Genomic DNA, 24,759 nt, shown 5'->3' on the forward strand with positions numbered 1-24,759 from the left:
ATAAAACCCGTTAATTCTCTATTTGAGATCACACAGGATCATCTAGGTTGGAAGAGACCTCCAAGATCACCGAGTCCAACCTCCAAGGCTAACAAGTCCTCCACTAAACCATAACAATCAGGAAAGCAGTGCGGTGCACATAGCCCATACGACAACTTTTAAGCTGTTTTATCGTGTCTCTTATTTATTGTACAGCAGACGTAGGATTCTTGTGTAGCGGTACCCACACAGGTACAAAACGGATGCGCTGCTGCTCTATGTCGTTATTTCGTTCTAGTACTGTTGTTTGTAGGTTCGTGCCCAGTGTGCCCTGCCAATAAGCACACAGAATCGGAATCCACATTAAAGTCTTTTAATTAAATTTTAACTCTACAGAGTCGCAAATCAGCCCCCAACTCTCCACAATCCCATTTTGCCAGGGAGTAATACATTAAAAAGGGCCGCTATAGAGGAGTTTCCCCGTTCACAATCCTCCTGTTGTAAGACGGAAGCCCTCCACCCACGAAGAGGCCTGGGGAGCCAGGGCACGGCTCTCTTCTCCACACACCTCCTGGCACCACAGCACCATGCCTGCTTTCTCCACAGTGCCAGCCGCCAGGTGAGGCTTCCCAACCAGCACTGCGCTCCGCGGCTCGTAGGACGGCGTCCCCAGCCCCTCCATTCCGCCAGCCCGGGTCTCACAGGGGCTCCCTGAGCACCGCAGCAGGCCACCACGCAACGGCCGCCATACCACCCCTCCGCTCCCCCCTCGGCCTCCCTAAAATGGCGCCGCCCCTCGCGGCCACCCCAAAATGGCGCCGCCCCCTGCCGGCGCATGCGCGCTGCAGGCGAGGAGGGGGCGCTCTGCTCCCCCGCTGACCAATAGGGGGCGCCGCAGGGAGCTCGCGCGGCCGCGGCCCCGCCCCGGAAGCGTTTCTAAGGCAACGCCCGGCCCGGCGGCGACAGTAGGAGGAGGGCGGCGGGTGGTGGCGGACGGGGCTGTGCTGGGCCGTCATGGAGCACATCCGCACCACCAAGGTACCGGGGACAGCTGAAGGGGGACGGGGTGGCAATGCTGCCGGCATCGGGGCAGTTGCTGTGGGGCGTTGGGGCCCGGTGTGGTCCTGTTGTGCTGGTGCCAGCCGCGGGTGAGGGCGTTGCGGCCGGCTCCGCCGCCGGTGCCTTCTCGCCTCCTCCTCCTCCTGAGGGGCTCTGAGGCGGGCGGCGCTGCTCGGGGCGTCCCCTTCAGGGTGCCTGCCTGCCCTGGGGGGTTTCGGGGGGGTCCTCGCAGGCTCACGGTTCCTGCTGGGCGCTGTCTGTTTTATAGGGCCCGGCTCGGCTCCTCCTGGGGCAGCAGGGCTTGGCACAGCTTGGGGGGAAGGCAGGGGCTGCGCCTGAAGAGGGGGGCTGAGCACCTCGGGGGGTTACGGCTGTGTTGTGCTCGGGTGCTGTGCTGTGCGGTTTGTCCTGGCTTTGGGGATGGAGCCTGTGGAAAGAGTGCTGCGTTCTTATTAACGATTGATTTGCATAGTCGTGAACGTAAGCCATCAGTAGATGTGCGGTTTGTTAGCTTATTCTGAAAAATCAGTCAAGCTGCAGTTGATGTTCTAGACTCTTCTACTTTATGTTTAGCTTATTAGTTGCTTTCCTTTATAATGAAGAAGGTGAAAATCTTACTAACTCCTTCTGTAAATCACTTATATAAAATGTTGTGTTTTTTTTTTAAATTTCTGTTCTTACATAATCACATTGTAACAGTATTTCTCTTGTCAGTCCTGACTGCAAAGGCTGCTGGAAAGACTGTTCCTCTATTTGTTGTGCCTTGGAAATGACCAAGCAATTAGTTCCATGACCTGGCAGCCTGACTGCAATCAAGTTTTATAGATGTATGGAGGAAAGGAGTGGTTATATTGCAATAAATGTATAACCGATAATTAAAGGAACTGGCTTTTAAGTTTCTGGAAGAACACCTTTATATAAACTGTGTATAAATGTTTAACTAGTTTTTTAATATATATTTACATATGTATGTATACATAATGCTAAAGGAAGGTCTCTAACAAAGATACTCTGAGTGCAGTTTTGGTTTATTGGATGGAATTATCTTGTACCATGTTGACGGATTAGGGATAAGGTTTCTTTATCAGCCCACTTAAAAACCTGAAACTCCTGATTTGTAAACAATATTGTTACAGTCAGTTGTTGGTATCAAAGTTAAAAACTAGACTAAATGCAAAATATTTTCATGATCTGAGTAGATATTTAAGTTTCAAAACTGAAATTGAGACCATAAATGTTGGCAGGTTGCTGACTTTTTTATGTTGTGCTTGTGCGTGGCTTTGGGCACCTGCTAAGAAAATCCTTGATGTAGCAGTATAACTAGCTGAAGAGAGAAACAAGCACTGCAGCCAAGTTTTAAGGTACAGGGTTGTCCTGGTTTCAGCTAGGATAGAGTTAATTTGTACCATACCAGCTACTAGGAGGAAAATTAACTCTATCCTAGCTGAAACCAGGACAAGGACTTAAAATTGTTTCAAGTGATATAAATCATACCCCCCAAAAATCTGTTTAAAGTGATGAATTAATGGCTAAAAATAACCTGAATTCTTGATTAGAATTATGATGCTTGCTGAAATTTTTAAAGCTTGTGGGATATTGGATATCCAGGTGGATTAAAATGTATATATGTTAGTTTGTAATAATTTTGAATATTGCAGTTACAGGAAGCAAGAAAACTAAAGTATAGCCTGTGCTAGGTACCATGCAAGGTCTGTGCATTTGTGGGCTTGAATTGGACCCCGTTCTGACTGGTAGGAGACACGCACATTTTCTAATCTGGCTGTTCTTTACAGTTTTTCAATTTATTTTACTGAAGAAATAGTGAAACAAGCATGAAATAACAGTGCAGTCTTGCACAAATTAACTACTGTGCAAGGAAGCTGTCGTCCTGCAAAAGGTGTTGAAATAGATTTTATTCTTTCTCTAACTTCATCTGATGGAAACATCGAAGTTGTCTTAGAACTGTTGGCACAGCTACCTGAAAAGTTTAGCTTCTTATGAAGTTAAACTGTCCAACAAATTTATGTTGAACAAGGAAGTAAGGTCAACTTAAAATTCATAGACAGAAGTGATTTTTATACTTTAGTAACAAATGGTGAAAACCATATCACAATATCATAAATTGGAGGGGGGGAAGGATTACAAGTGAGAAAAAATTGGTTCCGTGATTGAGCTTTAGAAGTGAAGTGTCCTTAAAATATTTTAAAGAAAAATGTAGTAGAGAAGACTAAAATTTCTTCAGTCAATTCTGTTTGTATATTTGAGGTCATCTGTTAGTGAAAATGTTTATGGGTTTTCCAGTGGAGGTGGAAGTTTGGGATTCAGTAGTCAAGCTAAATCAAACGTGAGTCTGCCAGACTGAGGATTAGATGGGGAAGGGGACAGCTCCTTCTAATTTGAAGGAATATCATACAAAGCTCTAATAAGAGTCTTGAAGTGTACTAATGCCTGCCCTCAGCTAACATAGAAATACAGCCTTGAGAATAACTATTTTGTTGCATGGAGGGCAACAGAAGTTTGCCTGGATTTTGTGGGCTGCATTTCTGTAACAAACCTGCGGTGTTCTGCGCACTTCTCAGTTTGCAGGGAGGTGCAGTGCAGAACTGCCCAAAACAAAATCCACGTTTTGACGGTGCTGTATTGGTTATGGTGCTTTGTATCCGAGCACTGATATCTTGCTGATGACAGGATAACATGTTTTGAGGTACAAATACATGTAACTTTATTTTCCCCTTTCCAAACTGAAATCTAGGATATTATAGTAGCACCGGCTGCTAGTAGATACTCAAATTTCCTCCATTCTGTTTTGGATGCCTTACATTGCTTTTCTAACTTTCAAAAACAGAGGTAGGCCTTGCTAGATTGCAATAAATACCTGGACTGAAAGGGCAATTATTAAGTGTTTTGTCTATACTTTTACCAGATAAGTAGGTTTGTACATGGGAATTAAAACCAGTCTAACATCAGCACTGTAAATGTGGTCTCAGATTTGGGTGCTGGTGGGAAAGTTTCTGGAGTTCAGCTGTGGATATAATGGCAGTAGCATCAAGCTTCCAGCAAAATGGCTTTAAATTGGCACTAATGAGCCCGTGCTGCCAAGAAATACAGGAATGCATAGAGATAAGCCATTCACCACGGTCCTTTCCTGTTGTTGCACACACTGAGTCATGTAGTGTTTGCCTCAAATAAAGTAAACTGTGGAGCCTGTAACGTTATGAGCACCAGATAAAATGCAGGCTATCTAGAAATTGCTTTATTCTGAAATGCTTTTCCATAGGATTGAGATAACAATGTTGGTGGAATACCAGGAGGAGAAAATCTGCCCTTGGAAGATTCCAGCTTGAAATCTTGATACTTCAAATGCCAGCACAGTCCTTGAATTTCTGGGAGATTGTTTCTAGTTATTACTATAGTGCTTGCATTTCACCAGAGTTTATTTTAACAGTGAGGCAAGGTTGTTATAATGCAGATTTTTAAGATTGGGGATGATATAAATAGCAGTAGATATCTAAAAGTAAAATCAGGAGAGTTAATCTTTGTGATGAGTATACAGATAGCTGATTGGAGAAGAACATATCAGAGACCAGTTGTTAACTCAATGCTGGCACGTAAATAACAGGAAACTGTTAATGCTTGTGCTTGCTGTACTTCGGGGCAAGTTTTTGTCTGCAAGTTTTTAGTAATTCAACTTATTTTTTAAAACTTAATACCTTGGTCTCTTTTACTATTAAATAACCATGTTATGTATATGGACTAAGCAGTCTGCGGAACTTAGTCTTGTCATTTCATTGTGTGCTTTTGTATTGAAACAGGATATTTTAAATGGTCATTCTGCACAAGCTTATGTGACTACAAGTGTGTTCTCAACAATTTGGATCGAATAGTCTTGTGTGTGCTGTATTACATGCTCTAGCATTCTCAAAATTACTGCACAAACTGATGGCGCTTTTCTGGAGTTGGGATTTTTACTTTGTGTTTAAGGAAAAAAACTAAGTTTTGCTTTCCCCCACTTTTTTCTTACAGGTAGAGCAAGTGAAGTTACTGGATAGGTTCAGCACCAGCAATAAGTCTCTGACAGGAACTCTGTACCTTACAGCAACTCATCTGTTATTCATAGATTCAAGCAGGAGGGAGACTTGGGTAAGCATATCAAATGCTTGTGGCTCAAAAGCACAGGTTCTTCAGATGCATTTGTTCTTCCTGATATGAAGTTGAATTTGTTTACTAAAATGTTTAATGTAAAAGTTATTCCCCATGATCTGCTTGTTTGTGATATCATAATAAGTTAATGAATCACAGCTCCTGCTGTTGCATGACACCTTTGCAGTTGAAACTGGATAATGTTGAAAATAATTTTCACTTCTCTGAGTTGCTGTTGTTTCTTCTCTATAGCCTTTGCTTGTTTTTCTGAGCAAATGCTTTTTTTAACATCTGACTGGCACTGCAGTTCAGAGGAAGGAGCGGGAGATTGTTAGATAATTTAAGCACTAGGTTGAAAATTTCTGCATTCTTTGCCTTCCATTTAGATCTTGCCTATGTTAAATAAGATGGCAAAATCCAAAAATCTAGGCTTGGTGATTCCATGCACTTTTTTAGAGTGGTAAATGACTATTTATTCTGAAGATGTACATTTTGGAACAAAAGAGCTCAGAAGGGGCTGCAGCTTCTTGATGGCTGTGGCCATCATACCAGCCAGTTTTACTTGTATAAGCAGTAATACCTGCTAGTTTTTTTGCCCGGTTCCCTGGTGGCACACATGTACATCAAGTTCTGGCTTCTGCTGTAGCACAGCTACCTGACTGAGTTCAGCGCATTTAAGGGTGCTGTACTTCTCCAGGATGAAATCTCATTTTCCTGGGCTTCACTTTTTTTCTGTAGGTGAAACTTCTTGCACTTAACTTTATATCCTGGTTATCTGATGAGATGTCTCGTGGTGCTTACAAAAAAGATATTTTTTTCAGTAATTTGGATACAATCTACAACTTTGTGCAAAAACAAACTGTTATCTTCTCAAGTGGAAGGAACTGTTGAGGAGAATATATTCAGAAGCATTGTTTGTCCCAGTGTACTGCTTCAAAAGATCGTACTTCAGTGATATCAAACCTGTATTTTGAATATTGTATTTGTGATGATAGTGCAAGTATCAAGTATAATTATGATAATGTCTCTCTTCAGGATATAGTCTCTTTGTAAATGCATATTTGGCAGCATAGTTTTCAGATGCCTAATTCTGATCGATATTTAAGAGGAGATGATTGCTTCAGTGAGGTAATTGAAATGCTTTTGAGAGCATCTTGTTCAGCTGAGGTAATGTATCAGTGGCTTTCTTCCTGTGGTTGAACAGCTGTTACTTTCTCCTGCATTTTCCCAAACTTTGTGTAGATTTGCCACAGATATCCATTACTGTGACAGTCTTTTGTTACAGTGTTTGAAAGGCACTTAGCTATGACTGTCGTGTCTACATCAGCACAATGGATAATACAGGAGAGGTTTTTCTTATCTCCTGTTCATTCTATATCCCTGTGAGCAGTCTGAGTTGTCTCAAGTCGTACTCTTGGCTCAAATGCTAGCAGACTGATTAAAGTAAATGACTAATGCATAAAATATTTAATGTGAGCTCCTCTGATAGGCAAAAAAATACTGTCATTCTAAAATCTTCAGTATCTACTATATGTTGATTTGCTTTCCTTAACTTGCTTTCTTTTCCCTGATAAAATTCTGAAGTATGTTCCTCTAGATCCATTAAAGGAAAAAAAGAAACCAGACAACTTATTTGGACCCCACCTAATTGGATGTAAGCTGGTCAGTTAGTGAAGCTGTGGAAAAGAACTGAATGACCCCAGTGGAGTTCTATTTCTTGATTTCTGCATTTAAAAGTATATTTATTAGTTTTTATAAAGATTAGTTGACAGTTCAAAAAATGAGGGGAAAGTTAAATTTTAAAAAGTTATGCTATCTAGACCAAAATGCCAAGCTTGAATTTCTTCTTAACTAATTATCTTCTATAACTAAGTGATTGAGAAAATTGGTCAAAAATCAATATTCAGGACAGGTTAATCTGTCGTCTGATTGTGTAAATAGTGTGCCTTTCTCATTTTTTGTCAGCATGCTTATGCTGAGTTCTTGTATGCCTTAGATATTACATCATCACATTGCTGCAGTGGAAAAACTTCCCTTGACTACTTCTGGCTGCCCCCTTGTCATCCAGTGCAAGAACTTCAGGATAGTTCACTTTGTTGTTCCCAGAGAGAGAGATTGTCATGATGTTTATAACTCTTTGCTTCAGCTGTCAAGAACAGGTGAGACTTCAAATTGGAAAAGGCTTTGTAGTATGCACCTGGGTAATAAGTTGGTGAGAAATTGCATGCTTTCTTATTTTTTTGTGAAATGTACATTATGTAAAAGCCTTTTAAATGGGTTTGATGTGTCAAAGAATTCTATTAATAATGGAGTATTAATCTATATGTGAATTCAGAAAATGTCTGGCTTTTGTAGCTCACTGATCTTCTCCAAGAGAGTGCAAGGTTCCTATAGATTCAGCATTTTGAGCATTAGCCTCAGAATTGTGAATGTGTGTATTATGTTTTTAATTGATGTGTTCCATGGATAAAATGCTACCACACAAGTACTAATTTGTTACTGACTTCATGCAATTTCAAAAAATAGGCTGAAGTTCTGATGCTAAAATAACAATATGGATTTAGATTTACAGGAGACTTCTGTCACCTAATGTGGCCTTTTGCATTTTTTTGTTTGGACAACTGTAAAATGTTATCTGTCATCTAAAAAGTATTAGAAAAAATAAGAAAATATTTTGAAAGCTTTTTTGGTTCGAAGGGAACTTTACATTGCTTTTAATGTTCAGTAGATTTACATTTCTGTTCTTACCTTTAAAGATGCCTGTTATTTTGGCTCTTGTGAAGCTCTTCTAATAATTTGTTATTTTGTCAGTCTTCATTTTGTGACCTTTGCTTTGCCCTAATGACTTAAACATCCCTGCTGGGACAAGAGGTCAGGCACTCTTTCATTCTCTTCCCTGAAAGTTTTTATAACCTACCTTTAACTAAAACTAAATATCTGGAGTTGCAGAATAAACATTTCAGGAATGCCAAGTATCTATTTACTCTGTCTGGAAATCTTGAAGCCTGAAATTTCTGCAGCTCAGGCAACCTTAAGGTTTGTCAACTGTGCTACCTTTCTCTACCAATGCATTTTTAGAGGCAGCTCATTACAGAGTCTTATTTTTCCTTACCTTTTAGCAAAATACGAAGAACTGTATGCCTTCTCCTATAATCCAAAGCAAAATGAATCTGAGCAGGTCAAAGGTTGGCAGCTTATTGATCTAGCAGAAGAATATAAGAGAATGGGAGTGCCAAATGATTACTGGCAGTTGTCTGATGCAAATCGTGATTATAAGGTAAGGACTGTAGTGGAAGATGTTCTATTTTACATCTGTTTTTGGTTTATTCTCTGGCTCTAGTCCTGTAGAAAGCAGTCTGATGCTATGAAATCACTTGGCTTGCAGCATAAGCAAAACTGGCAGGTGGAGAGAATTAACTCCTTAATCAGACAGTCTCACAACTTTCTAATTGAAGCTTTTCTTCTGTGCCTCACTGAGTGTACGTGCATTAAATTGTTTCTTGTGTTCACTTACCTATTTGAAACCCAGTCCCAACAATTCTGCTCCTTTGCTCTAACGGAGAGGGATTCTGCATTAGGTTCTGCAGTACTGGTTGTAAAAGACGATGGCTGTGGTGGTGCAGCTGATTGCCAGATTAGATTTCATCTTTGTAGTCTGCAAATATAAAAAATGATGGAAATAACTTCAATATTTTATTTGAAACATATGCTCAGCAGTTCTACTGAAAAAATTTCATTCTTGAAGTGAATGCTACTGTAGCAGTGCTTTCCAGCAGTAATTGGTTGTATCACTTTGACACTAATTTGTACCTTTTTATCCATGGTTTGTCTCCTCTGAGATATTCCCATAAATAGAATTATGTTGGTGTTTACCCTTTGCCTTTTATTTCCTTGTAAAAATAGTGGAGGGTTATGTATCTAGTGCTAGGTTTGTACCCTGTATGCATATATATATATATGTGTGTGTGTCTTTCAGATTTGTGAAACCTATCCTAGAGATCTTTATGTTCCCAGAACTGCAAGCAAGCCCATAATTGTTGGTAGTTCCAAGTTCAGAAGCAAAGGAAGATTCCCAGTGTTGTCCTATTATCATAAGGATAAAAAGGTATTGTCTGTTTTCTTCATGCAAATGGGCTGAAAATTCTCAACACTTGCTGGTAGTTCAGGATGTATGAGGTAACTGTATACCTTACATTGTAAGGTGTACAATTCAAGTACGCTGACTTGAATGAGAACAGTATATATAACTCATGATAACTTTAAATACAGCTCACGGTAGTAGTGTCTAACAAGATGCAGAATTAAGCTAAGCCAGTTTAAAAGAAATCCTCAAGTAATTAGTTGAATCTCTTAAAGCTTTCAGAAACTGACCTTAAGATCAAGATAACATGTCACTTGACAAAAATCTATCTTGATAAATGAAGAATAAAGTCTATTATGTCAAAGTGTGGGGGGAGGGTGTAAAAAAAAATCAAAATAACTTATTGATTGAGGAGGAATTTGCAAGGTGTAAAGAACTAGTGAATAAAAATAGATTTTGCAAGGTTTGATAAATGGTGGTGTGAAGCAACTTCTGCCTGTCTCAGCCATCGTTGAAGGGAGAGCAGGATTGTCATCCTGCTGAGTTGAAGAATTTTTGAAGTATGAATATTAAACTAGTAGATGCACTTGAAGATAACTCATAATTGGGAAATGCACCTGACACCCTCTCAAATGCAATATATCATTGAAAATGATATGGTAAAAACTACTTCAGACTGTAACGTATTACACCTAAAAATAGTAAAACTAAGCATAATTTACTTTTCATCAAGAGTAATTTGCTTTTTACTGAAAAGTAAAAAAGTAAAGTGCTTTTTTTCAGTCTGTACTTCTTGGGTTTTAATACTTAAGAAAATTGTGAACTACCTTGTCACTGTAGATAGGCCTGAAAAAGTTGTAGGCACTGCCTGTTTTAGTGTATGCAAGTGTGCTTAAAAAGTTGGAACACCTCTGCTTTTTTCAGTTGAAGTGATGTGTCAAATGAAATGAATTATGCAGGTGTCTTAAAATTATGGAAAGTGCTTCAACTATAGATACTAAACTGAAGTTAACTTGGCTTTTGTGTTCTATGACAGGCTGCAATTTGTAGATGCAGTCAGCCTCTCTCAGGTTTCAGTGCCAGATGCCTGGAAGATGAGCACATGTTGCAAGCAATCAGTAAAGCAAATCCCTCAAATCGCTACATGTATGTCATGGACACCAGGCCAAAGGTATGTATTTCTACAGGTTCTTCAGACTACTCTCTCCTCCTGAACACCAAAAGAGTAACTGAGATAACATGTGATTTGGAAAGATTGAGAGTTAAATGCTTTGGCCCAATATAAACATATTCTATGAAGGTAGAACTAGGTCTCACTATTCAAGTGGTCAAGTGCTTGCTTTCTTAAAGAAGTTGAACCACACTATCAAGACAAATGTAAGGTCAGGCTGATGGTTGGACTTGATGATCTTGAAGGTCTTTTCCAACCTAAATGATTCTGTAATTCACTGAATGTAAGTGAACTTCTGGGGAGGTACATTTAAAAATATATGTAAAACAGGTAAGAAGTGAATAGTTGGAGTGAGATCCAAGCACCTTTAACTGTTAGGAATTAAGTTTATGAAATGGTGAGCTGTGTTGGAGGTTGTTTTAGAACAGAAGGGAGGACAGTGGCTTGTCCAAACGTTGCATGAATACTACTAGTACTGTCTGTATTAAACAGGAAGAGGTAGGAGAAATTCTGTTGTAGCATTTTTGAGGTCACACCTCAACACTAAGTTGAATTATGTTGGGTTTTTGACCTGTTGGAGTATGGGGGGTTACTTTCTCTTTTTAGGCAATCTGCATTTAGATTGATATTTGTGTCATCTAAATCTCCAAATGCAGGAGCTAGAAAATAAGGATGTAAAGTGAAAATCCTACATTGTAGAATTTACACTTACTTTGAGCAGGCTTCAGTAGGTCTGGCTGACAGGTAAAAATTGAGCCAACTGTGGGTTTTTTAGTTGTACTTTTTATAGCTGCAAGCAGTGTATTAGCTGCTTCTTCACCAAACTGACTTTTTTGTAGGATACCTGAAAAGCGTATGTATGGTTGAGGCTGGGTTTATTTACTTATTTTTAGGTTAATTGCCTTGAAGTGTCTTTTCTCAGAAATGTTTTGAAATAAGTAATGGCTTGTTGGTGGGTACACAGAGGAGAGAATAGGAAATTATTAAATGCATTATTCAGATGTGTCAGTGTTGAATATAGACCATCTGTTGCTTTCAGTGTACCATGCCTTTCTCATGCTTGAATGCTTAAACTGTTCATTTATTAGAATCTGTTTATAATATGTGCTTTTGTGTCTCTTCCTAGTGTATTAAACTGAAATTACTTGGTTTCTATTTCTTAATCTGACATTTTATTTGAAATGCTGGTTTACAGTATTTTGATTTTGCTCTTTTAAGCTTAATGCAATGGCAAACAGAGCTGCTGGGAAGGGCTATGAAAACGAAGACAACTACTCTAACATTAGGTTCCAGTTTGTTGGAATTGAAAATATTCATGTAATGAGATCCAGCTTACAAAAACTCTTGGAAGGTACGTTCGAACTGTACTATATAGCGTATATAAAAATAATAAATATTCTTCTGAAGTTTTTAATAATGGCTTAAACTGTATTAAGACTTGTGTTTTATTCAAGCTTTGCACTTAGTACCAGTTTGTGCTCAGCAGTTGTGGTAATAACCTACCTTAAATCTTTACTTTTAAACTGTAAACCCAGTGATGTGAGTTATTTTGAAGAAAACTGAGCAGCATGTGCTAGGGGTTAACGTGATTAGTATGTCAGTGGCTTGTGGGAAAGACCAGCTTTCCAAGTATACACATATACATACATGTATTTGTGTATGTATATGTAAATACATAAAATAACGTGAATATATGCATCTTCACACGTAGAACATTCCTCAAGGAGCACTTGTTTGCACAGAACTCACTGTAACTGCGTGATGTAATGGTCTGTACAAAACGTGAACTCTTTGTCTTGGCAAACAGCTCCTGTGCTTGTAGATGCATCTTGCAGAGAATTCGTGTCTGGGGGGAGGGGAAATGTGAGCCAGTTCATAGCACCACTACTTGCCACAGCGTTGTGAAAGTGATGAGGCAGAAGTCTTCTATTTTAACGATACTCTTATTTCCCTTAATATTTCATTGAGGTAAACAGATGAAAACAAACCTGAGACACTTGGGAATATTAATGCTGTGATTAAAGTATGGTGACAGAAGTCAGGTTTCCACGTGTACTGCTAGTTACGTATGTTTGCCTTTTAGAATTATCCTAATATTTCCAGTCATTGGGAAGGCTTGCACGTGTAGGGAAGTCTCCTTTGAAGGAATTCTAGCTATGTTGGTCAAGAAATTTTACAGATCAGTGGTGTAGTCTGAATTCATTTTCATTGAACCCATATCTGCTATTAACCAATTGCTCAGGCACTCTGTGGAAAATGTTACTGTAGAATGGTTTGGGTTGGAAGGGACCTTAAAAGAAAAAGACGTAGGTCCAATGCCACTGCTGTGGGCAGGGACACCTCCCACTAGATCAGGTTTCCCAAAGCCCCATCCAGCCTGGCCTTGAACACTTCTGGGGATGGGGTGTTCACAGCTTCTCTGGGCAACCTGTTCCAGTGCCTCACCACCCTCTGAATAAAGAATTTCTTCCTAATGCCTAATCTAAACCCTTTAGTTGAAATTTATTCCCCCTTGTCTTATCATTCCACTCCCTGACAAAGAGTCCCTCCCCAGCTTTCCTGCAGGCCCCTTTAGGTACTGGAATGCTGCTGTAAGGTCTCCCTGGAGCTTTTTCTTTTCCAGGTTGAACAAACCCAATTCCCTCAGCCTGTCCTCATAGGAGAGGTGCTCCAGCCCCTTGATCACCCTTCTGGTCTTCCTCTGAACTCTTTCTAACAGGTCCATGTCCTCTTGTGCTGGGGACCTTAGAGCTGAACACAGCATTTCAGGTGGGGTCTCATGAGAGCAGAGTAGAGAGGGAGAATCACATCCCTTGAGGTGATAGTACTTAAACTATGTTTATATATATTTTGTGGTTATTTGTGCACACACTTTATTGAAAAAAAAGATTAGCAGCATGACCATGAACTTTAATTTTCTGAAATTTGGGATAATTCCTATTTTTTCTAAATCTCTCCTTCAGTTCCAGACAACTGGCTCATAAATCCTGATTTCTTTTTTTAAAGATGCCTGTTCCTGTGTAGTAATGTGTGATGCAGAAGTATATGCATCACAGTTAAACTTTGGAACTCGTAGTCTTTCCATTTGACATAAGCATCTGTTGGTGGGATGCTATCAAATATTTTTCATAATAACAGCTTTCCTTAAGGATAGAACCCCTCTCCATTTTGCCTTGTGTGGAAGATTGATGTATTTAAACTCAGTAGTAACTACTATTACTGGTTCCCTTCTGGGATATTGGAGGCAAAAGAAGGAGGGAATGGAATTATGTCTTCCCAGGAAAATATGAATTATGCATATATTTCAGTGATAGGAAGGACTTCTAAAACTTAGGGAGGCATGCGATAAGGAACTTTTCAGACCCTGGAAGGAGATGCTATGAAAATTATTCATATTTTAAGTTGAGGAAAATGCCATTTAACTTCTGCGTGCCACCTTTCTCCTAGATGTGCTGAACGGAATGCTCTCTAGTCAGTGACAGGATACCAATGACCCTATTCTTTCAAGAGTCTTTGTAACTGGAACTGTACTCACATTTATTTATAACAAACAACTGTTATTCTTTCTTCAGCATGTTTCTGATTCTAGGCTCTTTGTCTCTCTGTCTGGCTTCCTTCATACCCTAATGAAAGGCTCCAGAAGTCATTTGTTTGCAAATTAAATGTAAGACACAATCCTTCCCAACATCTTTCCCTAATGCAGGATGTTAGGGGGGCTTTGCAGTCTATTCTTCTGATTTAGCTGTTTGTGTTCTTTTTAATGGTCTTACATGCAGCAAAACAAAACTTCTCAAAAATAGTCGTCTTTAGTGTAGACACGATGACTCGGTGCCCCGATGGGCAGACTGCCCAATCTGTACAACACTAATCGAAGAATCTTCACATAGCCTGAGTTTCTGGCTATAGGGTTGAATATAGAAAATCCCATTTTTTATACGCTTAAAAATATAGCATTACATGTCTGAAAAGACTTGAATTCTGATAAGCAAAAAGGTATTGCGTAAGTCAGGAAAGAGCACTTCTGTAGGAAATATGAGGGAAAAGGCTCAGTAATAGTTGCTGCTGTGGCACATATGTTGATGGTGGAAGTGTATTAACAGTTTTGTTGTGAGTTGTATGGAGTGTGTTTGTGGGGGGAATTTTTTTGTTTAAAAATGACCCCTGTCCCCAGCCCACCACGCTTCCTTCAGTCTCTAGGTTCTGCTTGCAGGATCCAGTCACCTTTTGATGCAACAACTGCTGCCTGAGGCATTGCTGGTAGTGGTGTATAAGGGCAGTCAGCAATGGGGCAGTGAGTCATTTGGGCTCGCATGCATGCAGGGCACATATTTATGATCCATATAGTCAAAACGGTCTTAAAGGATAGTTTTTGTGAAGTCGCTAGACAACTTAGTGGTGCCAAGTCATCTTTGATCCTTCTGAGTAACATGAGGGACTGCAATGATTAATCAGCACATAAGTGTCCTGAGAAGTGTTAATGCGATTTCCTTATTTTACCACTAAGTAGTAAAAATGTCAGTTCACAGAAACAGAAGGTTAATTACAGGGGCTTGACATGTGTTTGTACCTGTGCCTTGATTTTCAAACCAATGAAGTCTGTCTAGAAGCAGAAAATACCAGGTCAAGTGTTTTGTGAAGTTGAAAATGATGTTCAAAAGCTGGTTTTGACAGAAGTATCTGGGTGAAAGCAATCGAGGGCTAGAAGCCTGTGTTCTTTTTTTAAAGATACTTAAGCTTTAATCAACGAAGCATAGAATATAGGGGTGTGCAGTCATGTGTAATGCCTCTAGGTATTGCTTTCTGTGTCCCATCCATTCCCTGCAGATGTTTGGCTTTCCAGATTTTTGTGGGAGGACCTATTTCAGTTTTTCCCCTTATCCTAGTGGTGGACTTGTTTATGTGCTGTTACAATTTAACAAGTGTGATGGAGCAACAGGTGGAGAGAGTAAATGTGTGAAAGACTGTGAGTGACTTGAGAGGATCAGGTGGTTCTTGATCTCTTCTATTTTGTAGACCTTTTGGAAGCAGAACTTTTGCCTAACAATAATTGCTGTTTTTTTATCCAAGTACTAGAGGAAACTAGCATAACTTTTGCTGATTTTCCTGATATTTACAGGCTGCCCTTTAACATTAGGTCTTGTTTCCAGGGGATTCTAAGTGTGTTATTTCATTGTGCAGTGGTCTGCTAGCTTTTTTTCTGGTTAAAAATCTACGGACTTTAGAAAAAGTACTGCATGACTTGGAAGCTGGAAGACTATCTTTGTTACAGCATTCAGCAGCAACCAGTGCTATGAGTCTTCCTGAGCAATAGGGAGTATACCAGAATTTGTATGGCTGAAAGCTGAGAACTACGTAGTGTGGATACAGGAATGCTGCAGGAGCTCACTTCCTCCCGTAGTCAGAGATAAAGGTTATTTTGCAGTTGCTGTGTGAGTATCTCTACTACTAACTTTCTGCTCTGCTGTCTTCTTGTTTTTATCTGGGACCCACTAACTTGGCAGAAAATAGTTTTCTCATGTGACAGGGACAGGTTTTTTTTTAGATTGTAACTTCAGGTATATCTAAGAATCACATGCAGAGGAAGGTATGTCAGTTACTGATCTACCCCCCCTGCTCCCTTTCAGTTCCTTGTGTCTAAACAATAATGCAACTGAGAACTAGTGCTCAAAATCATGTGTTAAAATAACTGATTTTTTTATTAGCTAATTTTCATTTGGCATGGGTGCTTGGTGTCCTTGAAGAACCAGATTATCTGTCTCATTTCTGAATTGCTCAGCACATCTCCGTGAGAAACTTTCGGTTTACCTCCATACCTGTTGCCTTGCAGCACAGCAGCAACTTTCCTTTAATATGAGTCCTCCCCTGCCCCCTGAATTGGTCTTATTGTTATGGGATCAAAGTACACAGGGGAAGAATGGTAGAGATCAGTCAGTATTGTAGTATATCAGTTCTGGAGGTAGACAAAATCCACGTGGTCTTCAGTTCATCATTTTCTCCTTGTACTGCACTCACTTTATTCTACTAGGCAGAGTGAAAAGGTTGATGAAACTCATGGTTAGTTCCAAGCAGTCAGACTGACAATGTTGTCTGGATGCAGCTACTTTGTTAGTAATAGTAATCTAACTATTTGTAGTAAGGTTTTTGGCATTTTGGTCCCTTTTTTTGGTGAGACATGACGGTTCTAACTCTGTTTAGGTGTCACTGGTGTATTTAATTCAGATCTTTTGTCAGAAAGACACATCTTGTCATTTAAGGCTTCTGTAATTTTGCAGAGCTGAGTTTTGGGTGGAGAACACCTTTTGTAGTGCCTATCTCTTAACCATTTGAGCGTGGTAGTTTCCTGAAAAGGTTTCAAATCAACTTACAACATTGAAGAATAATTCTATGCTGTTTATAATGCACTGTCTCTGTTGTAGGGATATTATAGGTAGCTGTAACTGCTTAGGGCTTTCTAACTCTTTTTCTTTCAGTCAGTGGCACAAAGGGTTTGTCTGTCAACGACTTCTTGTCTGGTTTGGAGAGTTCTGGATGGCTGCGTCATATCAAAGCTGTGTTGGATGCTGCTGTTTTCCTAGTCAAGGTAATTTGTATGATGCCTCTTTGAGGGCAGTTTGTGCTATCAGGCAAAATTACACTTAATATTCCATAAAGCATAAAACTCTGCAAATACGGTTTTTCTTCTTTGCTTTGACCCTTTTTGCAGAAAGGGGGATGCTTAAAATACACACAGACACATCTGATATGTTAAGCATTATTTGTTTCTCTGTGGTTGGAGATATTCAATATGCCAGCTAATGTTTTATGATTTTCTTTGGATGTTGTTTGGTCGCCTTGAAGATATTGTTATGCTTCTTGATTTCTTTGGATATTTATGAAAGGTGTAACCAGTTTGAAGGTAGATGGAGCCAACTGTTTTTTACTATACACTGAAAAAAGGAACTTACAGGACAAAGTGGCTATCCCATTTAGCAAGGAAGTGGGACAGTTTATAAGGAATTGAAAAGTACAGTTGCATTTGCCAGGCACCTGAGATGCTATGGGCTTAACATGAAAGGGGTTCGGGGGGAGGGGAGTAAAGAAGAAAACTTTCTTTTCAGCAGCTGAAGTAGGAAAAGGTACTTTAGCTAAAAGTGGATGCTTCTAAAGATCAGATGGTCCTCAAAAATTTGGGTTAACAAATTCAAATTCGAATAGATTTGAATTCCTAGCTGAAGCTGACGACCACTTCCTGGTCCTTAACTTTTGAGTAGTATAATTACTAACAAATGGGTGTTATAAAGCAACCAAATAGAAAACTAATAAACCTGTTTGATCTGTAATGTATAGTCAACTTCTTCCTTAGTACTTGTTCTGAGGGCATTTCTAGTTTTATAAGGGGTAGAAACAGAAATGGGAACCACTGTAGAAGTCCCTGTTACATTTTGTGAAGGAGATAATGGAATTCCCTTTCGTTAATAGGGGAGTTTTTCTACATGCATTTCAGTGGAGAGAACTCACTAGATTTCTGGTATTATTTAATACATTGCCCCATAATATTTTTCTTCTATTAAATAGACTATGCTCTGAGTTTTGGATAAATGTAGCTTTTGTATGTATTTACTAAAATCTGACTTTGAACAATCTAAGCAAGACAGCATTCATTAAAGAAAGAATTATTTTGCAGGCAATAGCAGTTGAGAGTGCAAGTGTATTAGTGCACTGCTCAGATGGCTGGGACAGGACTTCACAAGTTTGTTCTCTTGGAGCTCTCTTACTAGATTCCTATTACAGAACAATCAAAGGGTTCATGGTAAGCAAGCTGTTGTATTGTTAAATTGTTTCTTGGTAAATCAAAGTATATAAAATATCTGAGTGTGAAAGGAAAGAGTGTAACTGTACTGATGCTATTTTGTAGTTACAGGTGTAAAATAAGTTTTGCAGACTATGGTTGGTCTTTGCTTTAGAAATACTTGGCTGTGGGGAAGAACTAGGTATTTTAAATAACCTAAGAAACTGAAATACAAATAGTAGATTGTTTTACATACCCTGCAGAAATGGTGTAATAACTGCCTCTTTCATCCAAAATAAAGACCTACGAAATAAAAGGATTCCAAAGTGCTTACATGAGATAGATGTACTAAATTATACCAGATATATATTCTTAACATTTCTCCCAAATTAACTTCATTACAATCTAAAAATTACATCCCCAGCCACAGTGACATAAAGACCTGAACATATTTAAGCAACTTAAATGTCTTCATCTTTCTCTAGAGATGATCAAAGAATTTTGATATGATTACTTAAAATTTCGCAGTAAGAAAATCAACTGTTTTTGCCATAACAATATAAGGGCTTATGGGAACACCTGAAAGTTAATGTACAAAATTAGTTCCCTGTACTGATCACAAACTTCTAACTGCCACAAAAGCTAAACTGATGAGGAATTAGAAGATAGGATAGTTTTCTCATGGCTAGTGGGAATGTGTACTTGTTAGGAACCTCTTTTCTTTTTTAATCCTTGCTGTCAATTGGAATTTTGGAAAGCCTTCTGTCATAAGTAGACAGTCATCTGTTTTTGGTGCTTGATACTGCAACTAGTGACAAAAACAAGTTACTGTTGATATTAATAACATTTTATAGTAGTAAAATTGCTAAGATTATATTGTGTGGCTTTATGTAAACTATAATAGCAAGAATGCAATATTAAAATTTTTCATATACTTCACTCAACTTTCAAAAAGTTAACTGTTATAATCCATTTATGTGAAGCTGTAAAGCATTAATATGCTTGAAGTGAGCCTGGTTTAACAGTATTTTTCTGATCGTCAACCTGTTCAACTTTTTACTAGCTTTAGAAACTAGTTTTAGAAATGTGCTTTGTCAGTCTCTCATAGGAAAAAAATCTGTAGGAAAAGGAAAAAAATACAGTGGCAAATAGCTGCTTCTGCTGTAGTTGATTTGAAACACAGTATATATCAATAACCTGTGAGGTTAATGCTGTAGGTGTAAGATTTACTAACATTTTGTTAGATACTTTTGTTTTGTTTTTTATCTTGTAGGTTCTGATAGAGAAGGACTGGATTTCTTTTGGGCACAAGTTCTCTGACAGGTAGTTTGCTCTTCTGATGTAGAGGAATGTTTACACTGAACTGAGTGATAAATATTTCACTAAAAGTGATCTCGAATTTTGCATTAATATCTAGACCTATGTAGTATCACAAAGAAAGGAAAAACAGTTTGTGAATGTTAAAGTACTGTATTGTTCCCAGAAACTTTGCAATGGGTAAGCTATTTTCAGTTGACAGTGCACTTTGTATATTGCTATTTATTCAAATATCTATTGGGTAGTTATTCTGTGTTACAGATGTAAGTTTAATGTCACTGGTACCTCACTTCTGCGTATTGATAACTGCAGCTGGATCTGCATATATGCATAGCCAGTGCAAGACAAACCTAAAGCTATCTCCCAGCCATTTAGAAAACATAAAACACTTTTAAAGTTTTGATCTGCATAAATGTTTGCACTTACCCATACTTTTGATGATGGAATAACTCTACCTTTAGAAGTCCTATTTGCCAATAGTCCTATTTTTCCTCCTTGCTCTGAGTGTCACGGACTATGACAACAGCCTTGCTGTTATTTCCTATTTACTAGTTTACTTTTAGCTCATGTGTTTCAAGTGTTGACTATGGATGTAATAGATGCAAAGGAATTAAACTGTGTTGCTTTTCTTTATTCAGTAAAGATATCTAGCTCTTTACTGAATACAGATGTGATTACTTAGAACTCAGAAAAATAGGTTAAATTTAGGCTTATTTCTATTCATGAATTGCTCCAGTTCTTGAAGGTAGGTACTTAATTTCGAAACCAAAACTAGTGTCAGAATAGTCTGCTGTATTTTTTTTGAACAACAAAAACCTTAGTTGTGCTTGTTTTCAATTTCTAACCTAAGCCAGTTTCAGTCTGTTTATGGAATCTCTTTCAGGTGTTGTCAGTTGGATGGTGATCCAAAAGAGATCTCGCCAGTGTTCACTCAGTTTTTAGAAAGTGTGTGGAATCTGATGGAGCAGTTTCCACAGGCCTTTGAGTACAATGAAGCTTTCCTTCTTCAGATCCATGAACATGTCCATTCGTGCCAGTTTGGAAACTTCCTTGGAAATTGCCAAAAAGAGCGAGAAGAACTAAAGTAAGCAGGGATATTGTAATGTCTATTTCTTTATTTTGAAGGACTAAGAACTCCTGTGAATCTGCTCAGTTTGGGGCTCTGAATAAAAGTAAACTTGCAGGATTGGTCACACCAAAAGTGATGTTGAACTGTATTAGGGAATGGCAGTTCTTCTCAAGCTTTTGCATGCTAAAGACAGTTTTTCTAATTTTGGGAGAAAATACCCTGCTCATCAAGGGAAAGTCAAGGCATGTTTCTTCTTCTGTTCGTTTTTCTGAAAGTGGATAAAGTGCTCCTGACTTCCTGCTTAAGTTACTTACTCCCTCCCCTAATCTGTTTTTAGGCAACCTTAAGATCGTTGCCTGAGCAAGGCTGATTCTTTTCAGTTAAAACTTATTAATAGGCTGTCTCAATGCTTTCTGTTGGAAAACTCTTGGAAAGCTTTCAGTGGTTCATCTTAAACTACATTTAAAAAGCATTTATTGCAATGAGGCGAAACTTGCACACTATTAAGACTATTACTTCTAAAACTGATAGTTCTATCCAACATCAGCATACGCCAGGAAGAAGTCGATTTTACTGAGAGCATTTAATTCAGTTTTATAATTATTTCTGATAACTTCTTTAAATCCATCTCTGATTCTTATTATGCTGAGTTGAACAGCTTCTGGATTTTGATTGTAGTTGGTGTTTTGAACTTGATCTCTTGTTGCCTTAAGATTAAAAGAGAAGACATATTCCTTGTGGCCGTTCCTTCTGGATGAACAAAAGAAGTACCAGAATCCTCTGTATAGCCCAGATTTTTCTCCAGAACTAACTCTTTTGGAGCCTAATACAGTGTCATTCAATTTTAAGTAAGTTTGAATTGTATACAGTGTCTTGTCTTCAAATGGGTTTTTTATCTTGCATAGTTAAAACTATCTGTTACATGCAGGTTTTGGAGAAATATGTACCACCAGTTTGATCGAAGTATGCATCCCAGGCAATCTGTGTATGACCTTATCATGAACATGAGTGAACAAAATAAACAGCTGGAGAAAGACATAAAAGAACTGGAAGCTGTGAGTATTGCAAAATAAGTGTATTTACTTGTGATTTGTTCTACAAATTCATGTGTAAAGCCTATAATAATGCTTCCAGCTTTCGTATGAATGCCTTTATTGTATGGCCTACTGCTTGTTCTACATAATGTTGAATTGACCTTTCACTGTGCTATGCTGAATGTCAGGCTATGCAGCTGATGTTCTGCTCTTAAATATAACTTATTTTGCCTTACCCAAGAATATGTCCTACCAAAGCATTACTGAGATAGGTCTCTTATTTGCTTTCTAGTTAACATCTTTCAATGTATTCCTGCATCTGAACAAACCGGTTTGGTATTTTTCAGATCTAAAGGAGAAGTCTTAGTAGGTTTTTAGGAAGGACATAAAGGCGCTGACTTTAGTCTGTAAAAGTTCTTGTTTGCTGCAGACTTCTTCCTTGCTAGTAGCACTAAGGCCCCTGCCTGTGCTCCAGAATGTACTCCTGTTCTGATAGGACCAGACAAGGGACAAGCATGAAAGTCTTTACTTCTGTATAGACTAACAAGCAACCTTTCAGTCTTCTGCTCAGCAGCATATTTTTTAAGCATGCAGTGCTTGTAGCATCTGTTGTGGAAAAAAATGTTGGCTTACCCAGGGGCCTAATGCTTATTAGATACCCGAGTCTAAATATGTAAAAGTATTAAAGGGAATAACAATCTGAGTTAGCCAGCAAAAAAAGGGTTCTCTTTTATGCAAAGCAAAACGTCAGTAAAGCAGTGATGCTCACTGCTAATTATTTTCTATATTTCAGAAAATAAAGCAGAAAAACGGGCAACCAGATGCAGTCCTTATGAAAGAACATCAGCAGTCTGCTCATCCTGCACCCATGGCACTGAAAACCCCTCCGTGTTTCAAGAAGGAGCAGCCACTGATCCCTGTGAATGATGCTGTAAGAACTATAGAGGGCAGCAACACAGCGGACAATCGCTACAGTGAATTCATGGAAGAGTTTTCAAAAGCTGAGCCTGCTGTTGTCAGTTTAGAGTATGGAGTGGCCAGGATGACCTGTTGAAATCTGGCACGGCGCTTCTCTCTTCTAGCCTGGCTGAATTAAGACATTTTGAGGATGGGTCTGTGCTGCATGACCAAAACATGATTTGTATATTGGCAAGTTTTGTTAATGTAGGTTAGAACAGCATGCTAATTGTCAGGTGTTTGCTGTTCTTATATATATATATGTATACATAAAAAAAAAAATAGTTGTATTTTAAAAGAAATAGGGGCATTTGGTAAGTAGTGACTAAAAATTGAGGAGTGGTATGTCTTTGGACTTTGGGCCGGTTTGCACTAAATTAAAACAGTAATCTTTATTCAGTATAGGAAAACACAGGTGGTCTTTCAGGTGGTATTTCATGTTGATTTTACTTGGGCAAAAAACTTGAACTTTGTATTTTGGGGACTGAAGCTACAAGTGTGTATATATATTGCATATAATACAAATATGTATGCCCTTGTTATATATCACCCAGTACTAATTTTCAATGTATTAAGTGCCATGGGAAGAGTATTTAAAAACATTAATAGTTGGCCTTAAACCTGTTGATCAGTGATATTGGCGTCCATGACTACTGCACTCTGCAAACTGACTCTGTTTACATTGTACTTGTTCAAATTGTTCTTTCCTTAAAACCAGACTGAATACAGGGAATGAAGCATGCCTAAGCTGGCACAGCCTTTCAGCAAATTGCTGTTTGAATGTCAACTTATTACTGAAGACTGTTCTTTCTTCCGGTTCCTCTGTTTAAAATACAATAGATTGGCCTGATTTTGCTCTCTAGTAGCTCAGTAGATTTGAGCATCATTGGAAGTATAGGTTATGTCTGATCTTAAATGTTTTGATTGTGGTAAGGTGTTTAAATTTAGAATAAGGAGTAAAACACATAAGAAAAAAAATTAGCCAATATCTGAACGGAACTTGACTACTCAGATTGCCCAGCACGCAGTTAAACAGTTGTTTGAGTTCCAAGAATGGAAGCAGGAGTTCTAGAAGTAGTCTACTGACATTGTTCCTGAGTACAACAAAAATCTTTCATTTATGTATCTGAAGCTCATAAGACACTGAGTGCCTCCGAGATCTTTCTCTGGGAGAAAAACTTCATAATTAGTGAAGCCTCCCTCTCATCTTGTAAAAACTTGTCCAGCCTGTACATTTTAAAAAATCTTCAGAGTGTAGTGAAACTGCATATGTAATTATATAAAATCTTCATCTAGCAGGATACAGTAGAAATTCTGACATAAAAAAGTTGATATAATGTAGATTTCTATGTTTGTAGCTTTCTAGTAAGGGAGAAGGTTTTCATTAACTTTTATCTCATGACACTTTCTGAGCAGGTAACAAATATTCATATTTGGGTATTAAGATACCTAGGTATGGTGTTAGATTAATGCTACTAGCTTTTTATCTTTGGATTTAAATCCTTTTTGGTTATAAGTGAAAATGAGTTTATTCTTATCCTAATCCCTAAAGTCTGTTTTGTTAAAATTACTGGTCTGTGCCCCACATAACTTGACGTAACTGGCAGTGTTTCCCTCCACATCAAATTAGATCCAGCAGTATATTAACAAGGCCAATATGTCATGATCAAGTTGCACTTGTGAGGTTGTATGGGTGAAGTTAACTGTGGCCCATGTATTTGGTGAGTATAAGCCACTATTGTTTGTTTAAAGCCTATAGATGTAAATACATGTTCATAAGTCTTTTTATTCCCAAAGACATAATGTCATCTTTAAAATATATTACCCAGTCATTTAAACATGGTTAATTTTTTTCCACTACAAGTTTTGACTGAGTTTCACATTTGCACAGTGGTGCCTTACAGGGTTGCAGCAAGCGAGGGTTTTGTGCCTTATTTGTTGTCTACCCATCACCTCCTGTATCAAACTGGTTCTGTGGTTTTCCTTTGAAAAAACATCTTGTATTATTAAGCTTGTGTTGCATCTCACTATGGAAACAAACATCATTGACAATATAGGCAAGTGTTATTGGTTTGTACTTGTTTGTTTTAATATTTAGCTGCTCTGGTGTGCCATGTATATTTTTTCATATTTATTGTTTAGAGTTTATGGATTCAAAAGATTATATTAAGCTTTTTTTGCAAA

The 24,759-nt window shown here is 38.4% G+C and overlaps 1 protein-coding gene across 1 annotated transcript; it reads left to right on the forward strand.

Annotated features, from left to right (window-relative positions):
- Window positions 1-875: 875 nt before the first annotated feature.
- On the forward strand, window positions 876-24,759 carry MTMR6 (myotubularin related protein 6). The gene is made up of 14 exons (XM_080577326.1): window positions 876-1,017; window positions 5,062-5,178; window positions 7,175-7,337; window positions 8,298-8,455; window positions 9,155-9,283; window positions 10,296-10,430; window positions 11,649-11,781; window positions 16,901-17,010; window positions 18,094-18,219; window positions 19,472-19,521; window positions 20,399-20,599; window positions 21,298-21,432; window positions 21,513-21,639; window positions 22,412-24,759. The coding sequence occupies exons 1-14, from the start codon at window positions 994-996 to the stop codon at window positions 22,670-22,672; spliced, it is 1,869 nt and encodes a 622-aa protein (XP_080433452.1). The 5' UTR covers window positions 876-993; the 3' UTR covers window positions 22,673-24,759.

Source organism: Anser brachyrhynchus (assembly GCF_964034855.1).
Source record: "Anser brachyrhynchus genome assembly, chromosome: 1".
NCBI classification, from domain to species: domain Eukaryota; kingdom Metazoa; phylum Chordata; class Aves; order Anseriformes; family Anatidae; genus Anser; species Anser brachyrhynchus.

Coding starts and splice junctions, on each gene's coding strand:
- MTMR6 (XM_080577326.1), top strand. CDS start 994: ATGGAGCACATCCGCACCACCAAG. Junction 9,284..10,295: donor ATTATCATAAGGATAAAAAG/GTATTGTCTGTT, acceptor GTTCTATGACAG/GCTGCAATTTGTAGATGCAG. Junction 11,782..16,900: donor CTTACAAAAACTCTTGGAAG/GTACGTTCGAAC, acceptor TTTTTCTTTCAG/TCAGTGGCACAAAGGGTTTG.